The 12567-nt window shown below is 35.6% G+C and overlaps 1 protein-coding gene across 1 annotated transcript in view; it reads left to right on the top strand.

Annotated features, from left to right (window-relative positions):
• Positions 1-11371, top strand: part of LOC109228720 (GTP-binding protein TypA/BipA homolog) — an 18784-nt gene extending 7413 nt beyond the window's left edge. The window contains exons 6-19 of the mRNA XM_019393901.1: positions 403-540; positions 1186-1311; positions 2623-2721; positions 6111-6231; positions 6367-6430; positions 6888-6942; positions 7030-7154; positions 8082-8155; positions 8992-9041; positions 9703-9789; positions 10069-10119; positions 10195-10278; positions 10638-10688; positions 11024-11371. Of these exons, the coding sequence (XP_019249446.1) occupies positions 403-540; positions 1186-1311; positions 2623-2721; positions 6111-6231; positions 6367-6430; positions 6888-6942; positions 7030-7154; positions 8082-8155; positions 8992-9041; positions 9703-9789; positions 10069-10119; positions 10195-10278; positions 10638-10688; positions 11024-11107 (1209 nt within the window). The 3' untranslated portion in view covers positions 11108-11371. The remainder of the gene's footprint in view (positions 1-402; positions 541-1185; positions 1312-2622; positions 2722-6110; positions 6232-6366; positions 6431-6887; positions 6943-7029; positions 7155-8081; positions 8156-8991; positions 9042-9702; positions 9790-10068; positions 10120-10194; positions 10279-10637; positions 10689-11023) is intronic.

Here is a 12567-nt window from a genome sequence, read left to right as displayed (position 1 = left end):
AAGGGTTGACGTGGTGGGGCGGGGGGGGGGGATCAGGTGTTAAGGGGCTCAAGATTTAGGATTTATACAAGAAGAGCCAAGATTCCTCCGACCAATCCGTTAATTAAGTACAACAGATGAGGTAGTTTTAAAGCTTGTTATAGTGTCTAGATTTGTAGTACTATCTTCTTTGAAAGGTGATCTCAACTTAAGAAATAAGTTCTCCATCTTTTATGTGACCCATTGGGTCCAAACATTTAGGTTGGGGTTCCTAATTAGATGTACTGAACCATTGAAGCACCAGGAGGATATATCTTTTTTCTGGTCACATTCTTTTGATGATTTTTAATTCTGAATCATTTCAGAATCTTTGCAGTTCTATGTTTTATGAGCATTGAGAAGATGCTTAACAGTTGCTTTCAGGTTTCCATGATGGAGAAAGATCCTTACCTTGGTCGTGTTTTGACGGGCCGTGTATCTTATGGAGTTGTTCGTGTGGGTGATAAAGTACATGGGCTTAAGAAGACAGAAGATGGAACTGTAAAACTTGAAGAAGGAAAGGTTTGTTGTCTAAAAAATTAATGGAAAATCTTTTATCTGTTCAAACTTTATTATTATCTTACTATGTTTTAAGATGCTAGAGTAATATTTGAAACATCCAATATATTACTGTATGTGGAACCATTAAATTAGTTTTCAAAGTTTCAAGTTTTGTCAAAGTTTGAGTTAGTCAACCTAAACTGAAATCCAAAATTGGTAACTTTTTAGTGTCAAATAGTCAAAACCATGTATTAGAGAATTAGGTGTTGTTTTATCATGGGATATTATGGTATTGTTTTTTGATACTTTAATTAACGTAGGAGATTAATAACTTAAAGAATCTATTGTTAGAGTGTTGATTGTAATGTCGATGGCAACTTTATTTTATTCAAGTTTTTAGAGGAAAGCTTTAGATGGAGGTAGCTCAGTAGATCTGGATTAAGGTATTTCATTTTATGGTTTACTAAGCTAAGTATCCGGACAACTTATTTCAAGCGTGAACGATTAGGATTATATTCAGGATCCTACTATTTATTTATTTATTTATTTATTTACCTACCTGTTGGTGGAATAGGAAGCCTGAACTAGTGCCACGCCTTGATATCATCAGCTAATGTTCGCTTTGTGTTCTTTCCATGTTTAATGGTCAAACTTGCGGCTTTATAGATTGTAAAGCTGATGAAAAAGAAGGGTATGAGAGCAGATCCAGTTGATAGTGCTGGTGCAGGTGACATAGTGTCAATGGCAGGGTTGTCTAGTCCGACAATTGGACACACGGTTGCAAATGTGGAGGTATGTGAATTTGTTATCACTTTGCGATCCAATGAAATTTTAATTGATTTATGTGGCATACCTTCCTATTTAATTTGTTCCAAAAAGAATATCACCTTTTCTGTATTTAAAATTGGTTTAACTTTAAACTTTCCAATTTACCCTTTCCAATTTACCCTGAATGTGATATTCAATAGCCACACAAATGTTTAAGGCTTATTTTAGACTACAAGTTTCAAAAGTTTTTCTTTCTTACTTAAATTACGTGCACAGTCAAATATTGCCACGTAAATTGGGACGGAGGGAGTAAGATTTGTTAAAAAATAGGCAGGTAGCTCCTTTTATAAGTCTTCGGTTGTACATCTTTAAAACTAAAATCAAAGTATTGAGATATCCAACATAGATGATTGTCGAAGTCTAACAAGCTACTAGTGATCACAAAACAACTACTATGCTTCAGTCCTAAACATGTTGGGATCGGCTACAACAAGTTACTAGTGATAAGGTGTGTAATTCAATGTACATTCTAGTTAGTTGATTCAGACCAAGCAAGAGTTGATATCGAATTCATTATGTTACTGCTGTTTTGCTTCCTTTTCCTTTATATGTTGACTAGTCTTTATTTTTTTTGATAAGGTAAATTGTATCAATCAAAAGGGAGAGAACTCCCGTATACAGGAAGTATACCAAAAAGTAGAGAATTTACATCAGAACGTGATTCTCTACAAAAGACGCCCAATCTTCTATACAATTAGGGGCTATATGAGTGCACCAAAAAGCGATCAAAGATAAAAGACTATTCTTAAGATGTGAAAAAGGAGACTCCACCCCCTCAAAAGCTCTCCTATTTCTCTCCCCCTAAACTATCCACATGAGAGCTAACAGGGCGAACTTCCACGCCTTTTGCTTTCTTCTTCTACGGAAACCAGCCCAACTATATAACATTTCCTTTACCGTGCTTGGCATCACCCATTGAACACCAAAAAGATTCAGGATTGCCCTCCACAAAGCCGAGGACACAGGGCAATGCAACAAAAGATGATCAACTTCTTCCCCTGAGCTTTTACACATGTAGCACCAACTAACAAGTGTAATTCTTCTCTTTCGAAGATTTTCAGCAGTCAAAATCACTCCCCTCGCCGCTAGCCATGCAAAAAAGCACTAGTCTTTATTATGTTTGTTGGTTGATACACTTTAGTACTTGTGACTTGTTTAACAATATTTTCCTGTATGTGTTTCCTAGTTTATGTCCGCACGGTATGTGGTTCTTGATCGGTGTTACATTTTAGTGACCCTGAACTCTTTGTGAGTTTAACTTCTCAAATTTGATAGGTTATGACAGCATTACCTACTGTTGAGCTTGATCCCCCTACAATCTCCATGACTTTTGGTGTCAATGATTCTCCCTTGGCTGGTTCTGATGGTATTCATGTAAGTATGTAATTTTGTTCTGCTCATTTCCTTTTTTTTTTTTTGGAAAAGTTATTCCGCTCATTTCCTATTTGTGCGATCTCTGTGTCTAGATGTCTAGTTGCATCTGCTTTCCATCTGCGACTGCGTGGTGAATGATAGTTGATACTCTTTTGTCCCTATAATACTCCGAGAATGTGGTTTCCATCTATGACTCATGCACTATTTTTGTGTTTAAGCATGTATGATCTTTGTATGTTTGATCCTAATAGGGCAGAGCGGTGTACAAAGCTTCCCGGATTCACGCACGGAACGCGGAAGGGCCGCACCCAAGGGGTGTGACGTGGACAGCCTACCCTAATGCAAGCATTAGTGGCTGCTTCCACGGCTAGACACCATTTTTTATTTCACTTGTTTATCATTACTTTTGATTGTGACTGAGGTTGATGAGTTGTAGTTGTGAGCTAGGACACAAAGGAATAGAAGATGTTTTGTGGGTTTAGCAACTCCAAATTACTCCTTAAAGGCTAATTTTATAGTTTTGTTATATAGCTGGAGTAACCTCTCCCTATTAGCTCCGCTGAATTATATTTGGATTTTGTTAGCTCCTAACCGTAGCATATGATCATCTGTACGGAGCTAACCTATCATCTTTTGTATTAGCACCTGGATAGTGCTCTTTTGCATCTTCTTGATGCTTTTTATAATCTCTCTTACTTCATCAAAAAAAAAAGTTGTGAGCTAGGTTCTGAAGGTGAGGTCTCTTTTAACTTGACGAAAATATCAAATGCTAGTGTTAAGGGCATGAGTTGTGGTCTCCTTATATGGTATTGGGGAATCTTCCCTCATTAGCTTACTTTTGGGGTTGAGTTTGGTCCAAGGTCCATTTTTTCACATGGTAATTAGAGCCTGTTATTGTGTTTCTCAATTTTGGGCCTCCGTGCTATGTTATCCTAGTTCTAGCTGTTCATCCTAGGTGTGTGGTGGAGTCAGTGTTATCAAAGGTGCGCTTAATGCGCACTTAAGCCTGAAGGGAGGCTCAAAACATGTTGAGCGCTTCACCTCGCTTAGCGCGTGCTTTAGTGTTGTTATCACGACTCTAAGGCATACTTTTCCTCGCCAATGAGCGTAATCTTAAAGAGGTGACACTAAATAATTGATATTTCACTTTATCGTAAATTTTCTTCAATTTCTTTGTCCATATAATTGGTATTCATGCTTATAGATATTAGTCTTGGACTACACATACATATTTGTAGTTTTTCTTCATCAAAGCTCACGCTTTATTTGCGCTTTGCGTTTAAAGCCCCAACAGTCCTTAGAGCTTTTTTGCGCTTTTCGCTTTTGATAACACTGGGTGGAGTGTTAACTCCCATATTGGTTGACGGAATGGGTTACAATCTCCTTAGATGGTCTTGGACGGTAATTGTGTGCTTGACTATAACAAAATCTCCTCTGCCATTATCTTTTTCCTCTATGTTAAATTTAATAATATTGTTAAGTGTCTATAATTAGCCCAAAAGTTTTTTTTCAAAATGAGAAGGAAAGAGCATGATGGTCTGAAATAAATAATTCAGTAGTTAGAGAATAAAAATGACATTCTTTGTGTTCTATGCTAGTTCTGTTCCCTTTCCTATTTACCAGTTAAAAATGAAGTTGATATTAATTCTTCCTTACATTCTCTAACAAAAAATCTATCTGAATACTAAAAACATGTCTGTAATTATTGTTCTGAAGGGTTATTGTACGAGTAAATTCCTTGGATGGTCACCCGACATATGGGAATATCCTACCAAAATCACTTTTATTTCTTTTAGGATAACAAAGTCACCCAATTATTATATTTTGATCCAAAAAGTAAATACGACATGCTTAACATGTCATGTCATGTCATATTAAAATCCTATTTTTTAACGATAAAACTCATTTAACCCATGACCCTTATACCCATCTAACTTACCTAACGATATATCATACAATTTACTGATTTAATTATACTGCTATTATTATTTTTTCTTCAAATATTCTTCTATCTCAACTTTATACTTTTTCTTATTTGAAATGATTCAAATATTTTGAACTATTCTGCTTTCCTCCTCCTCACGTCGCCCCCACCATTTTTTTATTACTCCCTCTATTTCAATTTAGATGATGTAGTTTGACTTGGCACAAAGTTTAAGAATAAAAAGAAGATTTTTGAAACATGTGATCCTAAAAGCTTAAGGGGCAAAAGTTTTGTGGGGCCAATGACATTCGTGTGGCTATAAAAGCTTTTCATTAAGGGTAAAGTGGGTAAACTGAAAAATTTAAAGTTAATGTATTTCAAAATATAGAAATGTGTCATTCTTTTCGGAACGGACTAATAAGGAAAGTGTGTCATTTAAATTGAAAAGGAGGGAGTATTTGTTTTAATATTTCTTGTTTTTATAGTTCTTGAGTTCTTAAACTCCTAAAATTATTAATTTATTCTAGTTTATAATTCTATTCTGGTCTATCGATGTTGTTTGAAATGATTAGTTCATTATAATAAACATGTTAACTTTTGTTAATTTGTTTAATTTTGATGAGTATATAGAGTTGAGTATTTTGCTAAACATTGAATTGATTTTTGTTAAGTAAAATTTCAAAAGTTCTTGAAGTTTAATAAATTGACAAATTTGAAAAAGTAAATAGGTATGTTGTTAACTTTTATTAATTTTTTAATTTTATAATCGTTGTCAAAATAAAGAGGTAATGAACCTCAAGGGGGTTAGATCGATATATGGGTCATAGGTTAAATGAGTTTTATTATCGCAAAATAAAATTTTAATATTACATGGCATGTCAAATGTATGGTAATTTTTTTTTGAGTCACCGTGCAATAGTTGAGTGACTTTGTTGTCGTAAAAGAAACAAAAGTGACTTTGGTAGATGTTCCCATAAGTTGGATGACCATCCAAGGAATATACTCGTTATTGTACTATGCAGCCTTATAACTTTTTCTGGAGATAAGAGACATACAGTTGGGACAGAGAGTGAAGATGTTACTTTGCTTCTGTTTGCTCTTAAGTTGCAAGAATTTGGTATCTTGTAAATGCTTTTGTATGCAGAGGAATTGGTGGGGCTTGCTAATGTCTCAATTTGCTTTTTTATTTGATATTTGGGTGAGAAATAGTGAACCTATATATTGCTCCTTTGTGTAACCAATAAGAATTTTATTCCCATAATGTCTACCATTTTGAGATAGAGCATTTTGGAACCATTGTCCATAAATTTATTGAATTTATGAGGACAAATTTGTCAGTTTTGGCTTTCAAGAATTCCGTTAGGTATCTTTGATTTTTGTTTCTGAAAATTGCCTGAGATTTGCTAAAACTGCAGCTTCTTTTGTCTGTTTTGATGTCATCTAAAATGCCTTGCACTTTTTATAGTTGACTGGAGGGAAAATTGGTGACCGGCTGCTAGCTGAAGCAGAAACAAATCTCGCCATAAATGTTCTCCCCAGTACGTCAGAATCATATGAAGTGCAGGGTAGAGGTGAACTTCAATTAGGTGAGTTGTTTAGGTGTAACAATTTCTAACAATGTTAATTCTTGCTTATCACCTCAGATATGCTTAAGGGACAATAATTAAACCGGATCAAGCATGCCAATCTTACGCTTCTTTCTGTTTTCTTGTCCAAAATAGGCATCTTAATTGAGAACATGAGACGTGAAGGTTTTGAGCTCTCTGTCTCCCCACCTAAAGTCATGTGAGTTTTGTTATCGTTCTAGGTTGGTTTGCTAGGGAATTACACTTTGATATGCCAGCATACTCTTAATTCTGTACTGTAAACTTGGTGACTTGGTAACTATTGTTATGATTACTCAATACTTCAGGAATATATAGAGCATTTAGCAAAAAAGAGCTGAGGGATTGTTTTCTGTCATGGTCTGTAGAGTGAAGCTTACCATAACTATACAAGCTTGTTTACATGCACATCCCAGTACATACACGTGTGTGTGTGTGTGTGTGTGTGTGTGTGTGTGTGTGTGTGTGTGTGTATATATATATATATATATATTGTAGACATGTATAGCTTCATTTAAGACAAGTATCTTTTTGTGTCTTGAGTTGTCTAATGATCACTCTGCTATTAGTATCGATTATTTACCAGTAATCCAGGCGATAAGCTGATAATAATGCATTTGTAATGCCTGTATGCATAGGTACAAAGTAGAGAAAAGTGTGAAGCTTGAGCCAATAGAAGAAGTGACTATTGAGGTGCACAAGTCAAATGCATAAGCTTATGATATTTTTAACTTAATTAGAACTTATGCCAAACCTCTAGGCCACGTTTTCTATTTCCAGGTTGATGACGAGCATGTAGGTTTGGTCATGGAAGCGCTTTCTCATAGGCGAGGTGAAGTTACTGACATGGGCCCTGTTCCCGGCAACACGGGAAGGACTAGAATGTGTCTTACATGTCCTTCAAGGTATTTCTTTTCACTTCTTCTTTGCAGGTTCTATTACTACATCGAGTAACGATGATACGTAACTACGAAGATTACGTTTATACCCACCCCCCCCCCCCCCCCCCTCTCTCTTTGCCTTGTGAAATAGTGTTCGGCTCATCCTTCCCTTGCATTACCTGGATACATTGTGTTACTGATATAATTTAAAATGTCAATAATGATTTCTCTTTTAGCATATACTAGAAGGTTAGTTATCTGAGCATATTTTTGTTCTCCATCCTCCTTTTTTCCGATAAGTAGTCAAAGAGTTTATGAATACTTGCACTAAGCCAGTGCTAAAAGACGTAATTACAAAAAAATGCAGTTCCTCTATTGCATCTAGAAATCCAACTTCATCATGTACAATAAGCATGTTGCTCCAAAAAGCTAGCAAACAAATACATCTTTGTTTAAGGCTATGTATGTTTCTCCTGTTGCCTAAAAATTCTGCTATTTCTTTCAAGCCAAACATTCCACCAAATGGCTTGAGGAATTGCATACCAAATCTTCGGGATTTCTTGCGCAACCCCTCTTTGTTCCAGCAGTGCAATAGCTCAAAAATGGATTTTGGCATTGTCCAAGACATGCCAAGTATTGTCAAAAACATGTAACTTTTATCTGGTCTTTGTTTCTCTAGTGTACCCCAAAACCCTGAAACAATGTGAAATTAAAAGTTATTGGATAATTTTGTTGCTGCATTTGTAAAGGTAAATGTCAATTTATTGAAATGATTAATCAATGCATTTTCTTCAGAGATTTTATCGAAGGCAACCAACAAATTGTGGATTTCAGTTTCATGTTACCTTTTCTGTATTCAGACATTCTCCATATACTACATATTCATCAAGCTTGTCTGATTGATTCCATTGTTTAGTTTGTCTAATTTTTAACATCCCTGACCTAATGCAGAGGGCTAGTTGGCTATAGAAGTGTCTTCAGCAGTGACACCCGTGGCGCTGGATTTATGCACCGGGCATTTCTAAGTATACTTTTCATTAATGCTTACTTTTTATCCTACAAGTTTATCTGACCATTTCTCCAATTTCCTGCTGCACATTACAATAGGATCTTTCTGCGTATTTCTGCAATTAGCTCCTCTGTCCTATTTTAATACAATTTAATAGTAGACTATGCAAAAATGTAACTGTGTGCTAGGATTAGCAATATGTGGATCTGAGTATATCAGCTCAAATTTTTTGTGATAACACATTCTAATCTGGTATTGCAAGGTCTCAGAATTTACACGTATGTTGCAAATGTGGTCCTCTTTATATCCTTGTTCTTTCCTCGGATCCACATTGGGCAAACCATTCCGTCCTTTTCTTTCTTATTTTTGATCTTCTGAGCTTTTGGTGGCTGAGGTTCTTCAGGGCCTGTTTTTTCTTTGACAGGGAATACAGTGTTAACTATATTTTCAGAATTGAGGAAAGTCTTCAGAACGCGTGGATTCTCATTTTTTATTGAACAGTCAAGAATAAGGAAAATTCTCAATTTTAATTGAACAGTCAAGAATAAGGATATGCTTGTCCTTGTCTTGCTGATTTTTGAATGGCACTTCAAAATGAGTTTTTGCCCTCTTTTTCTGTTATGAATAGATGCAAACAAGGATGTATCTTTGCTTAATCACGATCAACTCCCAAATACATGTGTATAGAGCAAAATTTCATTTAGCAATTGCTGAGTCTCTTGTTCTGTTGGATTATTCTTTAGCTTTGTTCCTTCTTTGCTTACATGACTGCTTATGACGCATGCTTGTTGAATACTCACATATGGTTAAACGAACATTTCATTGAACTTAGCATTTTTCTTCTTGGTGCAGCTTATGAAAAATATCGTGGTCCTCTTGGAAATGTCAGGAAAGGAGTACTAGTAAGCACCCTTGTTACCCTGTAAAGACACATTTGAGATCTTTTCTTCAGTCCCCTTGTTCTGTTTAATGTTGCTCTATGTTTCATCTTTTTGAAGTATAAATGGTGGGTTATGTCCCTCTGTTCTGCCAGGAATGTTTTTTTCATCTCCCATTCTATACATCTTAAGTTTGTTCAGCCAATTTTCACTTCAAACATTGTTAGTATGTACTGTTGTGTGAATTGGTGTCACTTGGCCATACATTTCAGTGTTTTTCTGTCTATTGTCCTTTTACTTGTGACTTTCATGATTCATGCTTCATAGTACCACCTTGAGATGCGTTTACTTACCGGCTTAAGGATGCTAGGTTTGAATAAGTAAAACATTTTTCCTCTAGATTTTCTCATAGTATTTTCATGGATGACAATTCAGTCAATTGTAACATTGAAAATCTTTGCAAAGCATCCTCGTTGAACCCAGAATTCCCTTGGACCTTATTCTATTGCCAATTGTATTTAGCAGATTTGTTATGAGTACATCTAATTCAGCTTCCCTCTTACACTTTGAGGGAGTTTAGCTTCAGATTTGAATGTCTGGAAAATCCATATACACCACTTGTATTTTGATATAATATCCTCTTTCCATTTGTGGGTAATTGTGCCTCATTCTATTGGTTGAACAGGTATCGATGGGCCGCGGGTTAATCACTGCTCATGCTCTTATGAATTTAGAAGCTCGTGGAATTCTCTTTGTGGCACCTGGGATGGAGGTGGTTCAACTGAACTGTTTGTCAACTTTTTCTCTTAGTTTCTTTCCTTACACTAGGTTCCTTTTGGGAACTCAAATATGTGGGGCTGATGGCTCTGGTGATGTTGTTGCCATTCAAGTTGTGATTACTTATTCATAAAAAGAGGGGGATATGTTTTAAGGCGTGGAATGTATAAAGACTATAGTACGAGAGTCCTTGTAACGTGAGGGCTTATAAAAACTGACATGCTCTTATGAACAATATAAAAATATTATGATCTTTGTCTTGGATAATATGCAGACATATGATGGCATGATTATTGGAGAGCATTCTCGAGATACCGATCTTGATGTAAGGAGCTGTCGTTTCTTATCTTAGTGTATTTGTCATGTGCATCTGTGACTCTTGGTTGATTGCATGAAACAGGTCAACCCGGTTAGGACAAAAGAACTTACCAATGTAAGGGCTGCTTGCAAGGATGAGAATGTGAGGTTAACTCCTCCCCGCCTTGTAAGTATCTCATTTTGCTTTTACCCTTTTTCATTTTTGGTCGACAAATATCTCATTTTGCGTTTTTACTTTATCCAGTTACAAAACGTTGTGCTGTTGACATCTTGGATATGACTCTTAATCGTATTTCCCCTATGTGAAGTGGTTAAAGAATGTCCACAATGAGGGTCCCTGCTAAAGAATGTCAGGAAATATAGTGTCTATGTGGATTGATCCTCTATATAAGTTCTCTCTAACTGTGATAAGTTTCATTCTTCATTGGATTGTCCATCTTCGAGAATGTCGTAGCTAAAGGATTTGATGGTGTTATGTTTTTACTCCTCCGGGTTGTATTGGTTATATCATTGATATTGTTGCAGATGTCTCTTGAAGAAGCCATAGGATACGTTGCTTCGGATGAGCTTATTGAGGTATGTTTGCTTTTTTAAACTTCTCAAACATGATAAAACTTGACGTTACAGGTAACTCTTTCTAGTAGTACTACTTGGTCTGAATCATGGGTTGCTTGGGCAATAAAGCTTTACTGACTTGCACAATGAAAATAAAACTGATTTGGCATTACATAAGATTAAGCTGACATTGACACCGAGAGACGAAAGCTAGGGGAGTGAATGAGATTAGATACCCCAGTAGTCCTAGCCGTAAACGATGGACTAGGCGCTGTGCGTATCGACCCATGCAGTGCTGTAGTTAAGGAAATAAACCTATGCTAATGGCACATTTCTTGTAAAAAATTTTGATGCAGGTTACGCCAAAAGCCATTAGGCTAAGAAAGAGATACCTGGAAGTGAACAAAAGAAAACAAATGAGCAAGAGACCCAAGGATTGAAGCCTTTTTCTTTACTTTTCCTCGATACCTGTCAAAGCTTGTGCCGCCGTTTGTATACGTGAAGCTTAATTATTTTCACCTCTACTTAGGTGTTTCTCATTTATAGATTTTTACGCTTATATAGATAGAAAAGAGAAATGTATCATACAATGTTCTTTTTTTGGATACCAGGAAATGTATTTCGCTGTAACAGCTGATTAAAGGCAGAATTACTGAAAATAAATGCTCCAACGCAATAAAATTTTGTCGAAGTTTGATCCTTTCCCCTCTCATCGTTCAACCAATTCACTTTCAATTAATGTTTTACTTTGTCGTGATACCCTCGAATGTTTTGTTTCATATTATGTGTTATCATCTGCTTATTTATGCTAATTACTTTTTTCCTTTCGTGATGGTTTTAGAATCAATTTATCAGTAACTTCATAAGTTACAACAAAGGATAAAATGGTACTGCTGCTGGTGCATATTAAAATTATTATGATTTTTTTTTTTTTTGGTGATTACTTTTCGTAGGATTTTACTTGTGTCTATGTGTTTCTAGTACAAATGAGTTGTGAACAAAACTGGATGTTGACCCCTTGGTAGACTAGTTTAATAGGCGGATTCAGGATTTAAATTTTATCGGTTAAGATTTGCAATTTTATCACATTTCATCTTATTTAGTGGGTTCAAAATTTATTATCTGTACATATTTAATGATTATTTGAACGAATGAGGTCGCATTTTTAAAATACCAGTCCTCTTTCTTTCTTTGCCTTCTACCTACGCAGGTTTGCTTTCTGTTTTGTCGTTATTATGTTCCTATCCAATGTTACTGTTTCTGTTTCCACGCTAATAAAAAAATTTGAAATTAATGCGGCTCTCCTACTTGACTTAAAAAAAAAAAGTAGTTTTCCATAGGCACCAACCCTTGCATCACGGAGCTGCAGCTTTCGATTTTCACCAACTCTTTTGGTCGTCTTTCTCCTTTTCCACAGCCACCCTCATAAAACAAACTACGTAAGAAAAACTACTATAAAATGCAATAATGTTCTAATTTTTTTGATCTAAAATGAATAACATAAGGTTTTTCTCTGCTATCGAACCATTTCTATGTTTTTATTAGTGTATTAGTTTAAATTATAACTTGGCAGTTGTCATCGATATCAAGAATATATGCCTGTCACAATAGATACTGACCCGAGTTTCGTTTAGTGTTAACCGACTTTAGCTCTATCCAACACTTAAAACAAGTTTACTTTTTAGTACCACATAGATAATTACTTTTAACAAAACTCACATGTCAAATAACAAAGCCAAAGCAAATTTTGGTCCGATAATTATCCATGATGTAATACTAAAAAGGTAATTTGAGGGGAAAAAAAATACTCTTTCCTCTTTTTTCTTTCTTTTTCGAATTGTTTCACCAGAGTCGTGACATTTTGAAGTATTGAAAACATCAAGGTCAAAGACATAAGGAG

This window comes from Nicotiana attenuata, chromosome 7 (genome assembly GCF_001879085.1).
Source record: "Nicotiana attenuata strain UT chromosome 7, NIATTr2, whole genome shotgun sequence".
In the NCBI taxonomy this organism is placed as follows: Eukaryota; Viridiplantae; Streptophyta; class Magnoliopsida; order Solanales; family Solanaceae; genus Nicotiana; species Nicotiana attenuata.
The sequence above is the reverse complement of the archived record's forward strand: the minus strand, read 5'-3'. Positions and strand labels throughout refer to the sequence as shown.